At 38.7% G+C, this 24,217-nt stretch overlaps 1 protein-coding gene across 3 annotated transcripts in view; it reads right to left on the bottom strand.

Annotated features, from left to right (window-relative positions):
- TANGO6 (transport and golgi organization 6 homolog) overlaps window positions 1–24,217 on the bottom strand; it is a 192,976-nt gene that overhangs the window by 60,634 nt on the left and 108,125 nt on the right. For all 3 annotated transcript variants that reach the window (XR_005780797.1, XM_040442922.1, XM_040442923.1), the window contains one exon: window positions 21,886–22,026. Coding sequence is in view for 2 of the 3 variants with exons in the window: in XM_040442922.1 (XP_040298856.1) it covers window positions 21,886–22,026 (141 nt within the window). In the remaining variant the exon portion in view is untranslated. The remainder of the gene's footprint in view (window positions 1–21,885; window positions 22,027–24,217) is intronic.

Genomic DNA, 24,217 nt, shown 5'->3' with positions numbered 1-24,217 from the left:
AGTCTTTACTAACTTCAGAGCTGGCAGTTTAATGGGTGACATTTTTAAAAACCTTCTAAATTAACTTTCACTGCATCAGTTTTTTTTTTTTAATATTAGTGTAATTCAAAAGTCTCTTAAAAGAGGCAAGAAAAATATTGAAGATTTAAACCTAGAGGTCCTTATATGTAGTTAGCCATTTGGTCCAATATCCTATCTTGAGGTATGGCTGTGCCAAACCGCATTTGACAAACATTAACCCAGAGATAGTTAAGACCTCCTGCAAATATTTAAAAACCTTTGTGCTCTAGGCTTTTTATTTTGTCCAAACCAAATCTCTTCTGGTCTTTATTTCCTTTCCCTATATGGACCAGACTCAAGTAGAGATAGGGAACTGGTCTTTCTCTGCATATCTTTGAATTTTAATCTTATCTTTGCGGGCTCCCAGATCTCAGTCTTTAAATGCCCCTCGGTAATCTGACCAGTTCAAGTCTGCTCTTCCTCTTTCCAAGATGGTACTCTCTGTACTTTAGGTTTTTATATTGGATATTTTCGGGAGGAAAAAAAGTAAAGGTGCAAGACAGTTAAATGATACAATACACACTTAGTTTCACTAAACCAGTTACCAAAAAAGAGTCCAGAGGAACTACTTTTCCTCTCATCTTGAATTCCCAGTTATTCTAGAATGAAAATGAATAGATCTTTAGGGGTAACATCATGGACAGCCACATGCCCTCACAGAAATACTGCTGCCCAATCAATAAGGAAACAGAAGACAAAATATAAATCTAATCCTGTCCATGTACCCTATTATGTCCTCCTTAACATCTATTCATTTTTCTTATATTTCAGAGCCTAGATCGCTACATAAGAATTACTGGTTTCTTGTAACACCTCATGAATACAAGTTATTGCCATGTTTGGACCAGAGTCAACAGAGATTATAATTTCTGTCAAGGTCAGAAGGAGATTTGATTGACAAGGCAGAGTCTGACAGGCAGGATTTCCTCTCCAAAAGCCATTTAGAGAATTAAATAATTTAAATGCAATTAATTTTTGATGAAATTCATCATTAAAAAATTCAGAGGTAAATTTTGATCTATTAACAACAATTACTTTTTAGCCTTGAATTTCCCCTGCAGCTCTGGGGAAATCATCTCTTTTCTGATTTCTGTTTCCCTTTCCCACATAGCCCTTATGATCAGGAGGGAGATTTTAGTTAAGATAAATTATGCAGCTGCAGATATAAAATGCTGTGGAATAAAATGCTGTGCACAGTATTGTGTGCATTTGTAAGCCTCTTTATCTACAAAGCCCTGTGTGCCTACTATCTTGTTTGAACCTCACAAGAATCTGAGGTAGGTGGAAAAAAAATACTATTAACCCTGTATTACAAACAAGGAAAGAAAAGTTTAAAACAGGCTGATCTGGGGTCACACAGCTACTGAAGGACAGACAAGTTTTCAAGATCAGGCTCTTGTCTCCAGGCAAAAGGTGTTTTCTACTGCCATCAGGACATTTACTTGGCTCTCCGTTAAGATCAGCAGGAACTTCCGTTCTGAAACAAAGGATATTAATGTGGCCAGCTGATTCTCCCACCACATCTCTGACATTTCAGTCCTTGCAATTTCACCTTTCTTTGTTTAACCTCATAAAGAAAAGGCAAAAGAGAAGCCAGGGACTTAGTTCTTAAAACAGTGTATAAGCAATAGGGCATAATGGGAATAAGTTCCTCTGGTCCATGGGCAAACACCAGAACTGTCACTTAATTGTCTTGTGTAAAGGCTGGAATCCTATTAATTCTAGCCTGAAGAGAAGAACAAAAAAAAAAAAAAAAAAAAAAAAAAAAAATTCCCCTCTTCTTTACCATTTTCAAAGTGGAAAAGAACTGAATACTTCAGATTTCCTAGCAGTAGGAGATGACTGACAAGTGGCTTTGTAAAAGTGGCTGAACCCCTAAACCTGATGCACATATTAGGGCACTGCAGAGTGCTAGAGCCAAAGCCACCGTGTAATCTTGATAGGACTTGCAAGGGAGGCACGTCACAGTAGTCACTAGGCAAGAATGCTGGGTAGTCCCTGGATAGATTTCCCCCTACTGGTGTCTACATGTTAGGACCCACATTTCTCCCTAAGGCTAATTGTTGATCTGCTACTTTTGGTTTTTCATTCATACTGTTATCCTTTTTAAGGCAATGTAACCAAGACATGACCCTGAGCTATGAGTAGGTTAGCAAAGATTTCCGGGGTTCTTACCCTCCCTTTCATGGGCCTAGTTTCACTGTACCTCATCACAGAGAGGGGCACAGGGATGGTTTACATGCAAATTGTATGCAGACAGACTTTGATAGGCTTAGATGTAACCAGAGGAAGACCCCTGTGGGACAAGTTATTAAATAAAAACAAACCTGTTAGTGGGGCTATTATGGGTGCAAGTGACCTCCCAGGTATGTTTTAAAGAGACAGAGAGACCTTCTTGTCTCCTAATAGTTCTTTTCTTAGCAGATTATACTGCCTTGGAATCTATTTAATGATTACAAATTTATTTCTTTGGGCTACATAGCCTCATTACTTAAAATGCAAAATCATCCCAAGAAGGGCAGCACAATGGGAAGCTGCCATCCACCCCTTAGTAAATATTAATATACCTGCTACCTCCTTTTTACAAGCTGGGAAGGAACAAGAAAGATTTAATGGTGAGATAATTTCTGAAATTTGATTACTTTTAGTGATGGTCAAGCCTGTGTAGGTACCTATAGAGAGAAGTTTTAAATGGGAGAGGAGAGGGAAAAAAAGAGTTAAGTGAAGGTAATGGGAGAAGTAGAGACCCGACCTAACACTTCAACATGCACAAGGATGTTTTCTTTCCTTGTCTTCAAATGACAGAGTGATGTGCAAATAAGAACCACAGATAAATATCTTTTGGACAAAGTAAGACAATGTACAGGAAATGCTTTGTACCAATGGACTTTTGGCAACCCAATGAACTAAAGTAACACAGAAACAAAGAAAGGTTCAAACAGGGGATGCCAAGACTTCTATGGTTATGTATTAACTAGGTTACTCATTCCATTTCATCAGCTCATTGAACTTCAAGATTGGTTTAATCAGTGTATAAACTATCAGTTTACACAAAGTCACCCTACAAGGAAAATCTGCAATAATTGACTCCACCCTTATGTGTTACTGACAAGAAAAATAGAGTAGTTATGGAAAATGTGCTTGAGACAGTAACAGATTTCAGAAACAGGGTGGAATTTTCTTTTTTCCTTTTTTCACTTTTTTTTTTTTTTTTTTAAGTAGACTTCAGGCCTAGCACAGAGCCCAATGTGGGGCTCAAACTCATGACTCTGAGGTTAAGACCTGACCTGAGACCAAGAGTCAGACTCTTAACAGACTGAGCCACCCAGGTACTTCTGGACTTTTCTTGAAGGACGGAATTAACAAACTAAAGCCCAGAAATGTGATCACAAGGAAGGAAAAGTTCCAGGTTCATGGCAAGTTATTTTAAAAGATGAAAGGCGAAAAAAAAACTAGATATTTTAAATGAAGGAGATGCTCTTTACAATTCTGTAATTATTAAAGTATTAAAACCATGCCACTGACTTAATTAATTTAATTTGTTGCATAAATGTTCTAACTCGTTAAAGCATGCCCAAGTGTTATGTTAGTTAGCCTCATAATATTGACAAACACAAATCAGGAAGCCTGTGCCATGAAGAAAACTTCATGTTTGAATTATTAACAGAACATTCCTCAAGTGTTACAGAATCAATCTCTACTACATCAGGTCAAAAAAGAGGAAAATTAAGTTATAATTTCTTTCTGAAGGGAATATTATATTTTAATTAGATTGTTGGTGTACTCTCTTATAAGTCCGTAAGTCAAAGCGAATGAAAGAATCTATTTCAAGACTTGCAAAGACAGAATCAGGTACTCCACTGTACTGTATCCTTTCACATACGCAAGGAAGGATCCAAATTAATGCTTTGATTTGCTCTAAATTGGAATAGGGGAATGAGACGAGAAGACAAAAGTATGATGACACTGAAAATAAAAATAGCAAAAGAAAACACTGAAGCATTCAAGTATAATTATATTATTATCTTTTAAGAAAGAGCCCTTGCCAATGGCATCCTATATGTATCCTGAGTTAATGATTCTTGCAGTTGGTGATTTTCAGAAAAGAAATGCATTATCTACTCAAATCTATTTAAAGAAAACTAATTATAAAAGGTAAGGTTTCTGCTGTTTAGAATACAAAGCTTGGTTTGGGGGAGGAAAAGGACTTAAGAATGATTTGGAGGGGTGCCTCGGTGGTTCAGTCAGTTGAGTGTCTGACTCTGGATTTTGGCTTAGGTCCTGATCCCAGGGTCGTGAGATCAAGCCCTGTGTGCGGGCTCTGTGCTGAGTGTGGAGCCTGCTTAAGATGCTCTCTCTCTCTTGTTCTCTCTCTCTCTCTCTCTCTCTCTCTCTGCCCCACTCCCCAGCTTGCATTCTCTGTCTCTCTCTCAAAAAAAGAAAAAAGAATGATTTGGAAAGATGAGTCACTTCCAAAGAGGTTCCATTGAAAAGCACACAGTGAAGGGCTGTCAAACAAACAGATTTATGTACTGGGATAATGGTTACCTTAGAATAGAGGTCAGGAGACTTTCTGTAAAGAGTCAAAGAGTAAATACTTTTGGCTCTGAGGGCCATACAATTTCTGTGTAACTACTCAACTTTGCCATTGTAGTGCAAAAGTAGCCACAGACAATATATAAGCAAATAAGCTTGACTACTTCAATAAAACCTTATTTAAGGACATGAAATTTACATTTCATATTCTTACCATCTCACAAAAGATTATTATTTTTTTGCTCCCCTCCTCAAGTATTTAGGCTTCATTATTATTTTTTAAAATAATCTCTACATTCAACATGGGGCTCAAACTTACAACTCCAAGATCAAGTGTTGCATGCTCTACTGACTGAGCCAGCCAGGTGCCTCTCAACCATTTAAAAATGTGAAAACCAGGGGCGCCTGGGTGACTCAGTTGGTTAAGTGTCCAACTTCAGCTCAGGGCATGATCTTGCAGTTCATGAGTTCAGGCCCCGCATTGGGGTCTGTGCTGACAGCTCAGACCCTGGATCCTGCTTTGGATTCTGGTCTCCCTCTCTCTTGAACCCTCCCCCACTGACTCACTCTCTCTCTCTCTCTCTCTCTCTCTCTCTCTCTCTCCCTCTCAAAAATAAATAAAACATTAAAAAAATTAAAATAAAGAAAAAAAATAAAATTTGAAAACCATTCTTGCTTATAGGCTGTGCAAAAGTAGGCAACCAGCTGGATTTGACACTCAAATATTTGTAAACGATACCACATATATTATTCCATTTGAATCTTTCAACATTTCTATGAGAATAACAATTGCTGGATGGATTATAACTGCATCTCTACTAAATGTTAAAAAAAAAAAAGGATGAGTCTCTCATTTCTTGCTCTGAATTGCCTATTAATCTACTTTTTCTCACCATTCTCACAGACATCCCTCTAATCAAACTGCTCATCTCTTTGTGCCAAGGAATACCACATCAGGCCTCCCAGAGATCTCTCTGGCTCTAGGCCCTCCTTTCTTCATCCATTTTCCATGCCCCTGCCAACCACACCTACACGCCTCTCATGTTGCTTCCTTTCTTAAGAATTTATCATGATTCCCAAATGCCCATCATATCAAATCCAAGCTCCCCTGTCCAGCCTTCAGGGCTCTGCCCCACCCTCTCCATCTAGACTTACCTCCACAAGGCACTTAACACAACTTGCTGTAGGAAGACATTTCTCAGTTCGTACCACATGCCTTCCACTTTTGTTCTGTTCTCATGCTTTCTTTCCTATCTGGGTACATCTTTTCTCCTTCTTTCTCACATACCCTGGTTGGGTATCCACCATCATCTCTTGCCCAAATTGCCCAAACAACATTCAAAGCAGGTCTCCTTTCTTCTGGTCTTGTCCCACTTTCATCCTTCATAAGCATCCAAAGTGATTTTGCTAAACTGTAATTATGACCAATTCTTTCCTTCTTAAAACCTTTCAGTGGCCTCCATTTAAGGGGTCAACAGAAGTCCAAATCCCTTAACAAAGCACATGTGGTTGTTTATGATCTTGGCTTCTTGAACTAGGCCAGGCCATGGAACCTGGTCTGAGTTTGAAGATGAATGAGAATCATGATTTCTTCTCTTTTTTATTTAATTAAAAATGTTTTAAGTAAACTGTATGCTCAACATGGAGTTGAAACTTACAACCCCAAGATCAAGAGTCATATGCTCTATGAACTGAGCCAGCCAAGTACCCCTGATTTCTTCTCTTTTAGTTTTATTTACTCCTAAAACAGCAAACATGCAGGACAAAGATATATGAGTTAGGTAAGGATTCATGTGTGTGAATACAGTTTCCCACTGCCTCTCTTCAATCTCAGGGAAATGTGCTGAAATGTACAGATCAGACTCAAAGCAGCTTGCAGCTAAGGCTAAAAGTACTGAACTGAGATTTCAACTGCTGCACATCACAGGCATGACAAAGTCTGCAGTTTGAGTCTAAGTTAATTGCCTGTTAAAACAAAATTTAACAGTGTTTGGTGGACTACAAAAGTATCCACAGTCTCCCCAACATAATTCCCATAATGTCCAGGGAATAATCCAAACTTAGTTGTTATACAAAAATATGACCTGTTCTATAGGAGAAAGATGATCAACAGAAGCCAATACTGAAATGATAAAGATATTTTAACTACCAAAATGGGTTTTAATTTTTTTTGACATTTATTTATTTTTGAGAGACAGAGTGAGACAGAGCACGAGTGGGGAAGGGGCAGAGAGAGAGAGAGAGGGAGACACAGAATCCGAAGCAGGCTCCAGGCTCTGAGCTGTTAGCACACAGCCCAACATGGAGCTTGAACCCACAAATCGTGAGATCATGACCTGAGCCGAAGTCGGACACTTAACCAACTGAGCCACCCAGGTGCCCCTACCAAAATGGATTTTAAAGCAGCTACTATAACTATGTTCAAGGAAGTAAAGGAAAATACACTTCTAATAAATGAAAAGATAGGAAATCTAATAGAGATGCAGAAAAATATAAAAATAACGAAATGAGGAATAAAAGAACCCAAATATGAAATTCTAGAAATGAAAAATACCTAAAAAAATTCACTGGATGGGCTAAATTCACAGGATGTCAAAGAAAAGAATTTCTGAACCTGAAGATGGGTCAATTGAAACTGTACAATCTGAAGGAAAGAGAAAAGTTTGGGCAGGAGGTGGGGTGGTGGAAAGAGCACAGTCTAAGAACAATAACAAAAAAATTCTAGCACATATATAACTGGAATCCTAGAATGAGGACTAAAATATTAAACAAAGAGATAGTACAGCTAATAAGCCAAGAGTGGAGATTAAGAGTGATAAAATATACTTGATCAATTCATAAGAAATAAGAAAAAGAGGGAAAAGGGAACAAAGAATAGATGACACAAAGAGTAGGATGGTAGATATAAATTCAAACATATCAAAAATTATTTTAGGGGCGCCTGGGTGGTGCAGTCGGTTGAGCGTCCAACTTCAGCCAGGTCACGATCTCGCGGTCCGTGAGTTCGAGCCCCGCGTTAGGCTCTGGGCTGATGGCTCAGAGCCTGGAGCCTGTTTCCAATTCTGTGTCTCCCTCTCTCTCTGCCCCTCCCCCGTTCATGCTCTGTCTCTCTCTGTCCCAAAAATAAATAAATGTTGAAAAAAAAATTAAAAAAAAAATTATTTTAAATATGAACAACCTAAACAATTTAAAAGACTGAAATTAAAAGAGATTATCAAACTGGGCAAAAAAAAAAAATCCAATAATATGTTGTCTACAAAAACCCGTCTCAAATACAAAGACAAATACAGATTAATAGATAAAGAACAGAAGAAGTTATACCATAAAAACACTAATTTTAAAAAGTGGAAAGACCATATTAACATCACGAAAAGTAGAATTTGGAAGAAGGAATAAGAAACAAGGATAGAGGCATCAATTCAATAAGAAGATGTAACAATTCTAACTGTGCATACACACAGTAACAGACGTTCAAAATGCGTCAAGCAAAAATTGACAGAATTCAGAGTAGAAATAAGACACATCTGCAATTAGAGTTGGAGATTTCAACCTCCTTTTTCAGTAATTGATACGATAAGTACACAGGAAATCAGTCAGGATACCAAAGATGTCCACAAATTATCAACTAACTTGATATAATTGATATTTATATATAGAACACACTTCCAAGTGCACAAGGAGCATTCACCCAAAGAGACCATATCCTGGGCCATAAAACAAGTCTCAATACACTCAAAATAACTGAAATAATATACAATATGTTCTCTGCCCACAAAGAACTCAGGAAGCAATAATGTAAAGTTACTTGGAAAATCAGTAAATATTTGAAGGTTAAACAACAAACACATTTTTAAGTAAGCTGTGGTAGAAACAGAGATTGCAAGGAAGATTAGAAAATATTTTGAAATGAATAAAAATGAAAACACATCAAAATTTATGAAATGCAGCTAAGGTCGTTCTTAGGGGATAATTTGTAGTTTTAATGCTTACTTTAGAAAAAAAGAAAGGTCCAAAAACAGTGATCTAAGCTTTCACTTTAAGAAACTAGAAAAGTAAGCAAATTAAACCAAAAGTTAATAGAAGGAAGTGTTGTAGGCAACCTCTGAAATGGCATCCTATGATTCCCATCTCCTAATATTCATGCCTTGTGTAACTCCCTCCTCTTGAATTGTGGCTAAAGCTAGTGACTCGCTTATAACAGACTGACAAAAGTGATGGGATGTCAATTCTGAGATTAGGTTACAAAATGACTACCACTTCATCTTGCTTGCCCTCTCTTGCTCTCCTGCTTGCTCAATCTGGTGAAAGCTAGCTGCCATGCCTATGGAGAAACCCATATGGCAAAGAACTGAGGGAGGCTGCAGGTCAACAATCAGCAAAGAACTGACACCTTCAGTCTAACAGCTCACAAACAGCTGAATCCTACCAACCATGTGAGTGAGTGTAAAAACGGCTCTGTTCTCAGTTTATTCTTCAGATGAGACTGCAGCCCAGGCAACACCTTAACTGCAGCTTTATGAGAGTCTTTGAGGCTGAGACACCCAGTTAAGCCATGCTCAGATTCCTGAGTTATAGAAACTGAGATAAATGTTGTTTTCATCTGGTAAATTTTGAGGTAATTTGTTTCAAAGCAATAGATAACTAAGAGAGAAAATTAATTAAAGGCTGGTTCTTTGCAAAAATAATGTCAATATACTCAATAAACCTCTGCTAGACTGACCAGGTAATGAGTAGCACTGTGTGCATGAAAAGAGAAGAGGACTAAGGACACTGCCCTCGAGGATTCTGACCTTCAGAGATCTGGTAGTGGAGGAAGACTCAGCAAGGAAGACTAAGGAAGAAGAGAGGGATAAGAGGAGAATCAGGCAACTCTACTGTCTGGGAGGCCTGAAGAGGAAAGTATTTCGAAAAGGAAGTGGTGGCCAAACACATCAAATGCTACAGGATGATTAGGTAAAGTGAGGATGAAGAAGGAATCAATGGCTTTTTCAATATTTTGGTGGATACGGGAATGTTGAGGATGAAAGTACCACTGGAGTGACTTGGGAAAAAAAATGATAAGGGAGAAAGTACAGCAAACAAATCCAGACAACTTCTTCTAAGAGCTTTACTATGAAAGAGACCAGAGAAATAGGGCAATAACTAGAAGGGGAGATAGTTTTCTGAGAAGTCTTTTGTTTATTTGTTTAAAAATTTATTAAGTAATCTATATATAGATGGAAGTAATTTAGTAGAAAGAAGAAACTGATGATGCAGACGACCCAATTCAGAAGCAGTTTTACTTCAGGGGCCTTCATCCTTGGGAAATTACTAGAAATAAGCCCTAGTCACCAGTGAGCACGGTCCGGGGGTAGGTGTGTCTTTGTTGACCTTCCAAGAGAGAAGATTGTTCCCAGTGGTAACTGTAGCTTTAGTTCTTATGTGTGAGTGGGGGTAGTACAAACCTGGTCCCTGGCTTTATGCTAGAAGCCTGGTTTGGGTTCAGTTCCTATTTTCCTGAGAAAGTTGAAATTCTACCCACTGCTGTCTGGTGTCCCAGTTGGCCTGAGGCTTTAGTCCCTGTAGAGTTAATACTTGGAGCTTCAGGTAATAATAAGCATCAAGTGCTTATTATATACCTGGCATTTTAATCTTATTAACTCCCTGTAAGCCTCACAACAGTTCTATGAAGTAGGTGTTATTATTATGATTATTTTACAGATGAGGAAACTGAGGCACAGAAGTGTTAAGTAGCTTGCTTATGGTCAGACATTCAAAATTCAGGGATTTGAGTGCAAGCAGCCCAACTTCAGAACCCAAAGGTTTTGCAGTAATCTGCAGAGAAGGAATATATGGGAGTAAGGGTTTATCTTGCAGCACATAATAATTTGGGCATGCTGATCTAAAAGAATTCTCCACTGTAACATCAAAATATTCACACTGTGGATTTAATTTTAGCAAAACATGATATATCACATTAAAATACTGTTATAAATTTGATATTTTTGCTGCTGTTGGCATTAAAATTTTAATTATTGGGGGGGGGGCCTGGATGGCTCAGTTAGTTAAGCAATCAACTCTTGATTTTGGCCCAGGTCATGATCTCTCAGTATGTGGGATCAAGCCCCACATCAGGCTCCATACTGATAGTGTGGAGCCTGCTTGGGATTCTCTCTCTCTCCTCTCTCTCTGCCCTTTCCCCTGCTTGCGCACATGCACACACACTCTTTCTCTCTCAAAATAAATAAACTTAAAAAAAAAGTAAATGTGTTTGTTTTTAAAGCTGTAAATAAACTAAAAATTATAACCTAATTTTATGTTTTTGCATATTTACTTAATATTATAATAAATAAATATTATTTAACCAAAAAATTAATGTCTGCTTTTCAAAAGACACCATTAAGAAAAGACTGGGAGAAATGTTCATGATACATATTTCCGACAAAGGACTTGTATCCTCTCCATGTAAAGCACCTTTACAACTCAATAAAAATAAATAATACAATTAAAAATGGAAAAAGATCTGAAAAGTTACTTCACAAAAGAGATACATGAATAGAAAGTAAGCACATAAAAAGACATGTGCTCAACATAATTAGTCATCAGGGAAATACAAATTAAAACCACAGTGAGATACCACTATAGGTCCACTAAAATGGCTAAAAACTAAAAAAAAAAAAAAAAGTATTGATAAAGGGATGGCAAGGATATGGAGCCACTGGAACTTTCATACATTGCTGGTCATAATGTACAATGGTACAACTACTTTGGAAAACAGTTTGGCAGTTTCTTATACATATACTGTATGACCCAGCAATTCCAGTGTCAGTACTTAAGCAAGAGAAAAAATATACATACATTCACACAGAGACTTGTACTAGAATGTTCATAGCCGCCACACTCATAATAGCTCAAAACTGGAAATGATCTGAATGTCCATCAACAGGTAAATGTGTGAACAAATTGTAGTATATTCATATAAAGTAATATTACTTAGAAATAAAAGGTAGTGAACTAACGATAGACACAACAACGTTGATGAATCTCAAAAACAAGCAAAAGAAGTAAACCCAAAGGGGTACACATTGTATAACTCCATTTACGTAAAACTCTAGAAAAGACAGATCTAACCCATGGTAACAGAATTCATCAGGGGTTCCCTGGGGTGGAGTGTGGAATGGGACATGGGAGATAATTTGAGCACAAAGGAACTTTTTGAGGTGATGAAAATGTTCCTATACTTTGACTGTAGTGATGGTTACATGGATTTATATCCAACTTTGTTGAAATGTGCACTTAAAATGGGAGCATTTTATTGTATGTAAACTATACCTTGGTAAAGTTGGCTTCAAAGAAAGGAAATTGCAGATTAATAGCATGTACTAATATTAAGAGTAATGGTAATAGTATTAAAATTTGTTTTTGTAAAAGAGGGAAAAAGCCCATATATGTCTGCATGTATCTATGGGAGCACAGGGAAAGGTATGACAGAATGTATGCCAAACTATTATCATTGTTTTCCTTGGGAGGTAAGAACAGTAAATGTAACGAATATTTGGGAGAGACTGGACTTTCCTTTATCCGTATTGTTCGGCTTGTGGCAATAACCACCACTATTTTTGGTAGTGTGGTAGTTAGTACACACAGGTACGGCTGCCAACACACCATCCCTGAACACAGTGCTGTTTCTCTCATCAAAAATTAGAGGCTACTTCCCCTCCCCTTGAACCTGGGCTGGATGTGCAACTTACTTTGATAGTAGAATGTGGCAGAAGTCATACTAAGCCAGTTCTAGGTTGAGCTCTTAATAGGCATGGTAACTACCAAATGATGAGTGTCCACACACAGGGAAGAGAATAACCATGTGGAAGAGCACTAAGCTGCCCCAGTCAGCACCCCAGCCAAGTGCAGCCTCCTGGGTGAGCCCAGCCTACACTCCAAGCAGCAGAAGAACCACCAGCTGAGCCCAGACACCTCCATGTGAAGCAGACACGGGCTGCGCTGCCAAGCTTGATACATATTACGGAATTCTGAACAAACGAATGGTTGTTGCTTTAAGCCATTAAATTCTGGGGGTGTTTGCGACACAGAAGAGAGCCAAAACGTGTTATGAAAGAAAAGCCCACAAAGTAAAATTTTTTCATCACTAAAGTAAAAGTTAAAATATTTCTGGAAACTACCTAATTAGAATGCCCTTGAAGTGAACGATATGATGCTGCACCTTTGAACAAATTTTGTTGAGTAAGATACTTCCACAGCTGATTTGTCATTCCTTGACTAGTCTTGTAAATTGCTTAAGAGCAAGATGTATTAATAATGTATTTCTTAAAAACAAGACTTTTCCCCCCCATTGCAATCAAGACAAAGAAAATAACACACAACAAAGAACTTGCTTAATCTATTCCCTTTGAAAAACACAATTTTCAAAAGATATTTTTCTCTATCTGACAACACACATAGCAGGGGGTCCAAAGAGCTCTAGCTCACCCACAATTTTAGGAAGTAATCTGTTAGTATATAAACAATTTAAAATATAAACAGCTTTTGAGCCAGTGATTCCACTTTGGCAAGTATCGATCTTACAGAAATAAAGGCCCAGTACTTAGCATGTACATATATACAGAAAATGCATATATACATATTAATATATATTTCTGTTTGCAAACATATATGAGAATTCATATTGCAGTCTGTATGCCATAGGAAACACAAAACAGAAAAAACTGAAGGTCCAAGCACAGAGGGATGGTTGAATAAATGGTAAAAACTGTGTGATACATCCATACTGTAACAATATTATAGTCATTTAAAAGCTCCTCTCCTCTACGGGAAACAGGAGGAAAAGAGGAGAGAGGGAAATAAACTACAAGAGTCTTTTAATGATCCAGAACAAACTGAGGGCTGCTGGAGGGAGGTGGGTGAGGCATGGACTAGACGGGAGATGGGTATTAAGGAGAGCACTTGTGATAAGCACTGGGTGTTGAATGTAAGTGATGAATCACTGAATTCTACTCCTAAAACAAACTTTGCACTGTATGTTAACTGAAACTTAAATTAAAATTAAAAATAATAATAACAATAAAAGATCTTCCTCTCATCTTAACTCCCAGGCCAAACCAACTGGAAATCAGAGTAACCTACTAGACAAATCCAATTATGCCTTTTCCTTTATTTTCTACAACTGGCTAGAAGAAGGTGGCTGTCAGAGCAGAATCTGGGGCTGAATTCCCTCCTCTCCGGGAAGACGATAGGGCTTCTAAAGTCACATTACGGGCTTCACCTGAGCTAGATGGGATCATGGGTTGCTCACGATTTGGATGAACTCTAAGGTAGCAGTGACTGCTGAACTAAAACTTAAAAAATGAAGCAGGTAATATGGACAAGTTGACAGAGCACATTGAATAAGGGTGTTTTACAGGTTTTAAGAGTTAGAAATATACCCTCAAGCACAGGACCCACCCTTTTCTTGGAATATAGAGTAATTTGAGAAAAAGTGCCTCTTAACCTGGAAATATAAGCTGCTTTGCCCCACTATTCCCAGGTGACACTCTACTTCCCATAGCATACTCCAACCGAGACAAGAGATTTGGTTCTCTCCCCTCATTCCTCATTCCAAATATTCCTGATCTTTCCTACAGAGTTCACTGAAGGTAAATTTTTCAGATGGAGCAACATGACTATGGCTTTCTATTTTCACTCTCATTTTTAGAAGTTTCTGACCTACAGTAAACTGGAACTTGTCTGAGCTTGCTGATTAGAAGACTACGTTTTGCCTCTAAAAATAATTGCGTACTGTTCTTTGCATATCATGATGACACTACCAGATCTGAGGTGCGCTTCTGGAGCAGCAGTGGTTTCACACTGAGTCATGTATCCACCCTTCCATCCATCCATCAGTCCTTCCCTCCTTCTCCCCCTCCTTCCCTCCCTCCCTCGCTTCTTCCTCTTTTCATCTACCCACCCACGGACCAACATTCTCTGACAGGTTCCTCCATTCATTCTGGAAGCAAAGGTACACATTTTGGAGATGGCTGGTTAGGGTTAGAAGTTTGGTCTGAAGTCATGGAAAATTTTTTCTCTGTGAGAACTTAGCAGTCTCATTCACTGCTAAGAGTACACATCTCTGGAGGGCAACTTAGCTCTAAATATCAAGAGCCTTAAGCGCATGCATATACTTTTTGACCTAGTAATTTTCCTTGTAGGAACCAATCCTAAGGAAAGAATCAATGACTTACCAAAAGAATTTATGTACAAGAATAATCAATTGCACACCTCATAATCCTCATAAAGTTCCTCATAAAGTAAGGAACTGGAAATAACCTAATAAACAATAATCTCTTTCTAAAAGATAATTAAATAAAATTATGATAAATTCAAGCTATTGATTATAATACAACCAATACATCTTATATTCTCAAAATTTTAATGACATGGAAAAGTGCTTATAAGTAATGTTAAATGAAAAAAAGCAGTATACATACAGTATAATTACAATTATGAGAAAGAAAAGGAAACTAGAAGAAGACATCAAAATGTAAACAAAGAGTGGTTACTTCTGAATGGTGGAACTATTAGTGATCACCTTTTTTAATACTTTTTCATATCTTCCAAATTGTCCAAGATGACCATGGATTACTGATACAATTATGAAAAAGGTCTATAAATAGATTTTAAAGTTACACCTCTCAAAAAAATTCGACATGAGTAAGAAAAAGAGAAGGAAGATGAGAAAAAAACACAGTTATTCGGTCTGGGCCTCAACCTTCAATTCCAGCCAGATTAGTATTTCCAGTTTATATTAATATAAATATTCGTTACATTGAACTATATTGATGCTAACCTAGGCAGACTTGGCAAGAAGCATTTCATTTGATCCTCTGAATTTTGCTGAAAAATTTCTCCTTTTGGAATATGAAAACTCTAATCCTTGACTGTTGTCTATTGCTGCTGAAATCTATAAATACTCAACTCCCAGACTATCCAATTATTCACATGTCCGACCTAACCTTTTATCTTAATTCAGACATATGCTGTGAGTTGAAAATCTCTGAAAACTATCAGACAAAAAGCTATTTTTCAAAAATTGGCCTGCAGTGTGGTGATAAGGACAAGGAATTGATGCAGCCCCATAGTACAGTGCCACATTCAACTGCAGGATCTCAAGAAAAAGGACAAAGACCACTTCCCCTGCGCTCCTACAGTGCCCTCCACAAGCAGACCACCTGACAGCGATGGTCTGTGTATGAGTCACTCTCTCCTACTAAACTGTAAGCTCCTTGCAGGAAGAGACTATGGCCTTTTCATGCTCTTACTTCCAGCCCCAGGTACAGAATCTGCCATTTAGTAGCTAATCAAAAAACATTTCTGAACTAAACTATATTGATACTCCTACCCACAAGATTAAGAAAAAAATAAGTATGCTCAAGACTAAAAACAAAAAACAAACCTTTGAGTATTAGGAAGAGCTATCATATAACCCAAGAATTTATATTATTTAGAACTTGACAAAAGCAGGAAATTAAATTAGAATGCAGAAAATGTTTGGGTATTATTATGGGCAGAGGTGGAAACTGCTTTCCTGTCAAGGATTTCTGACCTAAGCTTTGGATTCACGTGAGAGCCACGTACAAATAAAAAGCAATCTCACGTATTCTTCTCTCTCCTTTCTAAGAATATGAAATAGATACTGGAAAAGTATATAAATCTTCCCTAAATATAAGAGATAATTTAAAAATATAATTTAGTTCATATTATGGTCCATTAAATGTAAAAGGAAGGCAAGAAAGGGTAGGAGGCATATATAATCACCTCAAAGGTAGACACAGGCTTTTTAATAAGGACAACTCCCGAATTCAGCAGGTATCAGAAAAGATATCACTGGAAATTACGGTCATAAGATTGGTATAAAATAGATAAACCAGGTACACAAGCTCCCACATCCAAAAGGATGTGTAAATATATTACAGAAAGGAACAAATAACTTTTTCAAACTCTCTCCAGTGAGATGGCAATATAAAAAGTAACAGATGGGAGATAGGCTGGAAATTCGGTCAAGGCCACCAGGATGACTGAGTATTGTACAACTCCAGGGCATGCCACTCATACAATAACACCTCTTGGAACTTTTATGGCTGTGAACAACCTGCATAACTGTATGTTGTAGTCCTGCATTTATCACATGTGAGTAATGTTATAAAGCAGAAACAGAATGGTCCACATGAGCTCTACAACAGGGTATATCAACATGGGGCCCTACTGACATTCCGGGCCAGATCATTCTGCATTGTAGGGGGCTGTCCTGTACACTGTAGGCTGTTGAGGAGCATCCCTGCCTTATACCCACTAAATGGCCAGTAATATTCTCCTGCCCCCAGTTGTAACAACTAAAAATGTCTCCAGATATCTCCTAGGGAGCAAAATTCTTTCCCCTGCCTCCCTATTTGAAAATCACTAATCTAGAGAACAAAGGACGGGGCAATGTTTGTTCAGCCCTGCTGAAGAGAAAGCAGATATCGCATTTGGCATATGTGAGAAAGCTGTGTAGTCTCCATCAGATCAGGAATAATGCTCCAGGCGGCCTCAGAAGGAAATACCGTCGCATATGTATTCAATCCTCTTCACTTTGATTCTACTTTTTAAGTAATGTCCCAATTGCCAATTCACTATCTTGGGCACAGTATTCTAATGATATATTTTTAAAAGAAGTTTTAAAAACTGCAATGACAGATAACAGTCCACAGGTTATTGTCAACATCGACACTGGGCCATATAAGAGGAAACATATGGAGAAACATTTGGAGTGATTGGTAATTTAGCAATGTGTTAAGATTAAATTTCTGAAAGTACAATAAAAAACTAAACAGTTCCTTAAATAAAAGAAATGAAACCAAAATCTCTCCACAATATTTTCTACATTGAAGAGTAGAGATTAAAACATACAGATTAATATATAATCTTGGCTTGAGAAAGCCTTCCTATAGGAAGAAAAACCATAAAGGAGTAGATAGATTTGCCTTTATCAAAATAAAAAACTTCTGTGTTTCAAAATAAAGTGAAACAGAAAGTATGAACACAACTACAATGTAAACAACCCATAGAAAATAGTCACAACATAAATTTCAGTGGTTCACAATTTTTAATTAGGTAAAGGTTTTATAAATCAAATGACAAAATCAATACCTCCAACAGAAAGATGGAGAAAGAATAGGAAAAGCCAATTTACACACACACACACACACACACACACACACACCCTCCACATACACACAAAATTTAGTCAATAAATATATGAAAAATGTTTAACCTTATCAATGGAATGAATGGAAGTAAAAACAAGGTAGCATTTCTTTATACATGTGCTTGATAAAAATGATAATACATGGCATATACACTACTGACGAGGGTATAGGCAAGTATTCTCAAACAGTGAAATATAAACTGGCACAATCCCAGGGGGACGGGCAAAATGGCTAAAGAAGAGTGGGAGGTACAGGCTTCCATGGAATGAGTAAGTCACAAGAACAAAAGGCACAGCGTAAGGAATACAGTCAATGATACTGTAACAGCATTAGATGGTTGACAGATGGCGAATATACTTGTAGTGAGCACAGTATAATGTATAAACTTCTCAAATCGCTATGTTGTACACTTGAAACTACTTTAACATTGTGTGTCAACTATACTCAAATTAAAAATTTTAAATAAATAAACTGGCACAACCTCCCTGGAAGACAACTTAGCAATAAATATCTTTAAAAATATGCACATGCTTTTAACAAATTCTACTTTTAGCAAATTGTTTTCCTAGGAAATGATCATGAATCTGCACAAAGGATTTAGCTACAAGGATATTCATCTTAATGTAATTCATAACAGCAAAAACTCGGACCAACCTGTAAGTTGGTCACTTGAAAAAATTATGGTACATTCAAATGATATATTACCATGCAATCATTAAAAATTACAGAGGATATGGAAAATGTCCATGTTAATGACAGGAAAAAGGTGCTTAATAACATGGGAGAATGTTCAGGATGCAACACTGTTTTGGGTAATAAGACTGGGTCTGGAGTCAAGCTGTCTGAGTTCAAATTCGGGATCTACCATTAATTAGCTGTGCGACATTAGGCAAGTTAGTAGCCCTCTCTGCAGCTGTTTCTTAATGTCTAAAAAAAATATACAACCCTTATGAAATAATGGATCTAGGCTACAATTATCAATGGTTACTTAAAACCATGAGGAGGAAGGTTGATGGAGAAGTTTATAACAGATATACCTGACTAGAAACCCCACTAATCGCCCTCAGCACCACTAAAATGAGACGACCAGACATTATGTGCCTCCTCTTGTGAGACAACAGGAAAGACCATACACAGCATGCCTATGAAGTATTTTTAGCCCCCAAATTTGACCCCGATTTACAAAAGTGTCTAGATCTGTCGGCATACTAGAAATATGGGGATTTGAGTCCATGAAAATGAAGTTTGAGAACAATCAAAATAAACGGACAGTGACAAAAAGTTTAGAATAGTGCTTACCTCTGGGGCAGGTAGAGACTAGGAAGGGACAAAAGGAAACTTCATGGGCTACTGCAAGCGTTCTACACTGACGTTAGTATACTCTCTATACTTCACTGTGTGTGTGTGATACCTCCGTTTTTAAAAATGGCAAGAAAAAAGCTCCTGATTTTCACCATCGTCTAGCAGCAGGAAGGAAAGCAGACGTGCTTGGGGAACTAGGCATGATGCCAAGAGGAAGCAGCAGTGTCCTGCACCCGGTTCCCACTTGTGGGCCTCGTTCTCCTGTGGAACTCCCCCTGCTGCAAAGAAGAGCTGGGGGTGGGGACAGAGCAAGTCCCAGGCCAATGAAAGCAGGGTACTTATTAAGGAAGCCTTACAGAGAGGCTGTCCACAGGGATTTCCATATCACTGGTAAACTAAGAATACTGGCTATGTTGTAAAAACGGGCTTTAACTCCAGTGAAAGGATTTCAGCAAGCCACCTCGTCTCTGCACTTGGACATGTTGGTAATGTGAATTAGAAACTGGCAGGTAAAGCTAAAGGCGGTATCTATGGCTGGATACCTAGAAGAGTAGGCTATGGGAACATTAGAACTTTGAGAATCGATGGAGTTTTCTTTGAAACAGCCCGCAAAAGACGGTTTTGGGAATTGGGCTAATTATAGGCACATGTAAGGTGGAGTAAGGCCTCTCTCCCAATCCACCCAGTTCTTCACCTCCACTCCCACCCCTGGTCACTAGAGACCGAGAAACGTGCATTTCGGTGTTCATCATCCAGGCGGTAGAGGTCTACCAGAAGTTACAGAGAAAGTACATGTTACACTGATGTAGTCTATGTATGGCATACGTTCCTTCTTAGCTCCGATAATCCCAATGATAGACGCAAATAGAAGTCACAGGTTGCACTTGGACCTGAGATACTTGAAACTTAACATTCACACCTCCTGTGAGAGAATGATTTCTTATAATGGTGCACTTGTCTGGTATGTTTCGGATCCATATTTAGGACTAAGGCAAATATAGAAAATTGGTCTTTCTTTAAAGACTAGAAAACATTTTTTTTTTCTAAATTTCACTTTCATGAGATTTTTCTTTCACTAATCAAAAGATTTAGGTAGAAAAAAATTATTTAAGTGGGTAGAGATCTAGGTCCTCTTTTTTAACCAGGAGGGACGCCCAGAAATTAGGAAAATTCAGGGCTATATCTGAAGAAATAATGCATGGTTATTCAGAAGCTTTGTAAATACTTTGAATGCTGGTAAAGAAGAAATCAGTGTGATTTCTCAAAGCAAGTGGCAAAAAGCTCTTTTGTTTTCCAAAATCTTCACCTATTGGGTAGAGTAACATTTACGAGCTCACAGACAAATTAGTCAAACTGAAGCTGAGATCACTTCTCTCTCTGCCTTAGGTCACAGGCTAGGGGATACATGATGGAATTACTAACGGGCCGAGAACAAATCTATCGGTGCTTGAGAAGATGCTGGTCCAGATTAAAGAAGAAGTCCAGTTCTGTGTGGCATTGTTTTCAGGCCAAAATATTAACCACTGATGCTACTACATCTCTTAATGTAATGTGACACAGACATACAGAGTGAGAATATGGCCCCCAAACACACCTTAATTCTCCAAGTTCAACATGGCAGCTGGTTGGCTCAATGGATACTATATACCACTGGCCACACTTGAATGACTGGTTTGCCTTATTTTAAGGCTTCAAGCTATCTATATTCAGTGTAGCAGTCAATGGCTAAGTTTACGTAACGCAAGTTAAAGAACCCCCTCCCAATTCTATGTTATATAGCCCGATATAAAAATAACAACAGTATACTTTTTGACTTATGGAGAAATTTGTTAGTTTATCTTAATTTAACCCCCATCTTTAACGTGAACAATTGTTTTCTTTGTCCTGACTCCCCAGTGTCCCATCTCCCAGCCCCTTAAGGGTACTCAATAAGTAGTAAATAATAAAGTATTTCTTTTCTTTAAAAAAGCAATCTTTCTTGTTAGCAAAAATGAAAATTTATTGAGCCTGTACTGTGTGCCAAACGCTATTCCAAGTATTACCTTAGTTAATCCTTACAATAGCCCTATGAGTAAGTGCTATTAATATTCTCATATTATACACGATGACACTGAAGTACCAAGAGGTTAAGAAATGTTTCCATGGTCACATAGCCAATAAGCAGCAGTTTGAGATTTGAACCCAGATATTGTGACCCAGGAGCTCATGTTCTTACTTACAACTCTCAGCTTATGTAGTCTGGAGCAACGTCCTTTGAGTTGGGGGGTTCAACTCTCAGCACCACTATTTACCAGCTGAAAGTGTCTTGGGACAAACTGCTGAAGGTCTCTGCACCACGATTTCCTCACCTATGAAACGGGTCTAACAACAGCCTCTCTGTAGCATTTGTTGGGAAAACTAGATGAGACTATATATGCAGACGACCTGGCACACAGTAGCCATTCAACAAGAGCTAGTGCTATTCCTTCCCTGTCTGACATTCCTCCTGCTGCTGCTCAGCCAGTGTGAAACTTCTCATTCCAGCTCCAACGAAAATCAGGCCCCAACATAGCTGAGGGGCGGAGAACAAGCAGTGGTAGGAAAACAGGCACTATTGCTGCCAATCCCTTAGTGGGCGTGTGGATTGTTGCTAAATCCTTGAGCAGGAAGTAGTTCATCTCAGCCCTGAAACTGTCCTCCCCTTGCTAGCATAAGAAACCTCCAAGGTACACAGACTTTGGTTCCGAAGCCATACTGCCCCCCACCATTTTCCAGGCCGTGGAAAACTCACCTAATGCCCTGACAACCCGCATCAGGACTTCCCCGACTTTCATTCTGGTCTCTGGCGTGTGCTTGTCTTTACCACCGTCATACTGAGCCAACAGGCCAAGCAAGATTTTCTCAGGGTACACATCTGAGAGCAAGGCAACCCCTGGGGTTAAAAATAAAAAGAAAGGATTCATTATGGTTTAAAATTGGAAAGCAAATAAACCCAGACAGCCTGTGACGGGATGAACACTGAGACACTTAAACCCACCTCTGTAATTCTACCAGGAAGGGCTGCCCTTTATTTGGAATGACAGCATAGTGAGTGCAGAGAACACGGGTCTGGGAGTTCAGACTCCTGGATTCTTCTAGTCTCAGTCCTATGTGTTCTCTAAGATCACTTCCAGCACTGGCATTCTATGATTTATGAATTCTAGACTCTTTTTTTTTTTTTTTTTTTGAGAGAGACAGAGAGAGTGCAAGTGAGGGAGAGAGAGAGGGGGAGGAGAGAGGAGGAGAGAGAGAAGGAGAGAAAGAGAGTCTTAAGTAGGCTCCATGCTCAGCACAGAGCCTGACTTGGGGCTCAATCCTACCACCCTGGGTTCATGACTGGAGCCAAAATCAAAAGTCAGACGCTCAACCTGATGCTCAAATGAGCCACCCAGGCGCCCTTGGATTCTAGTCTCTTAAAGCAGAGGGTAGATGATTATATATTGTGGCAGGGATTCACAAGCAGCAGGAGAAGACTGGATTAAATACCCTCCAGAGAGCCCTCCAAGTCTGAGACTCTATGGTTCTATGACTAGTATTATTCCTGCCAAAGCACAGCAGTGCTTCCTGTCTTTGCTGCGGTTCTCTGTTCCAATATGAGTATTCTCTGTAAAACTGTCAACGATGAGAGTAATTTCCACAAGGGAATATCTTCAGAGCATTTTGGGCATGATCAGTAGGAGACCCATACTTATGGCTGAGTTCCCTGATCAGAAGTGGGGAAGGTCCTGCTCTTGAGTCTCTCTTCCAAGTATGGTAGTAGCCCCCCCTTATTCGCAGGGGATATGTTCCAAGACCCGCAGTGAATGTCTGAAACTGCGGATAGTTCCAAACACTCTATATTCTATGTTTCTTCCTATACATACCTACCTATGAAAAAGTTTAATTAATTTATTTTTTGATTTAATGTTTATTTATCTTTGAGCAAGAGAGAGACAGAGTGCAAGCAGGGAAAGTGCAGAGAAAGAGGGAGACACAGAATCTGAAGTAGGCTCTAGGCCCTGAGCTGTCAGCACAGAGCCCTATGTGGGGCTTGAACCCACAAACCATGAGATCATGACCTGAGTGGAAGTCGGACATTCAACCTACTGAGCCACCCAGGTGCGCCTAATAAAGTTTAATTTATAAATCAGGCACAATAAGATATTAACAACAATAACTAATCAAATAGAACAATTGGAACAATTGCAATAACAATAACAACTGTCATAAGTGTTATGTGAATGTGGTCTTTCTCTCTCTCAAAATATCTTAATGTAGTGTATTCGCCCACATTCTGCTTGTGATGACGTGAGATAATAAAATGGCTACATGAGCAGACGAAGTGAGGTCAGTGATGCAGGCATTGTGACAGTGTTTGGCTACTACTGACCTTCTGATGATTTAGTCAGAAGGAGGATTATCTGCTTCCAGACCACAGGTGACCGAGGCTAACTGAAACTGTGGAAAGGCAAACTGCAGATAAAGGGAGACTCCTTCACTTCCTGATTCCTTTTCCCATCATGCCAGTACCTCCTAGATGTGTAATCATTATCTGAGACCCGCCCCATATCGAGCAAACTTTACATGGACGGAGAGAGGAGGGGATATATGATCTATGACAGAATTAGAAATAAAGCCCCTAGTCTCAAAATTATATAAATACAAATTGGGTTACTTGGGAAGAAAACGTTACACACTTTTAAAGAATAGTGGGGAAGAAGAAAAAAACAAAGGAAAGAAATACAGGTTTCAAAATATATCCAGGAAGAGACTGCTTCTTTTTACCACCTCTACTTCAACTACTCTGGTCCATCATTTCTGGCCTGTTGATCTCCTTTTTTTCCCTCCAATAATCTCCTAATTGGCCCGTCTGCTTTCACCATTTACCTTCATCACAGCTGGAACCATCTGGCTAAACCAAATCAGGCCCCATCATTCTTCTGCCCAAAGCCCCCAATGGTTTCCCTCTCCCTTGTTTATGAGCAAACCCCATCTCCACCTGCCTTTGTTCACTCACTGACCTCATCTTTTACCACTACTCTCCCCTGCTCACTATCCTCCAGCACCTCTGGCCTCCTCACTGTTCTTAGAGTAGACCACACTGC

The sequence above is a fragment of the Herpailurus yagouaroundi genome, unplaced genomic scaffold, assembly GCF_014898765.1.
Source record: "Herpailurus yagouaroundi ecotype Mexico unplaced genomic scaffold, PumYag 190, whole genome shotgun sequence".
Lineage (NCBI taxonomy): Eukaryota > Metazoa > Chordata > Mammalia > Carnivora > Felidae > Herpailurus > Herpailurus yagouaroundi.
Note: the sequence above shows the minus strand (reverse complement) of the source record. Positions and strands in the feature narration are given on the sequence as shown.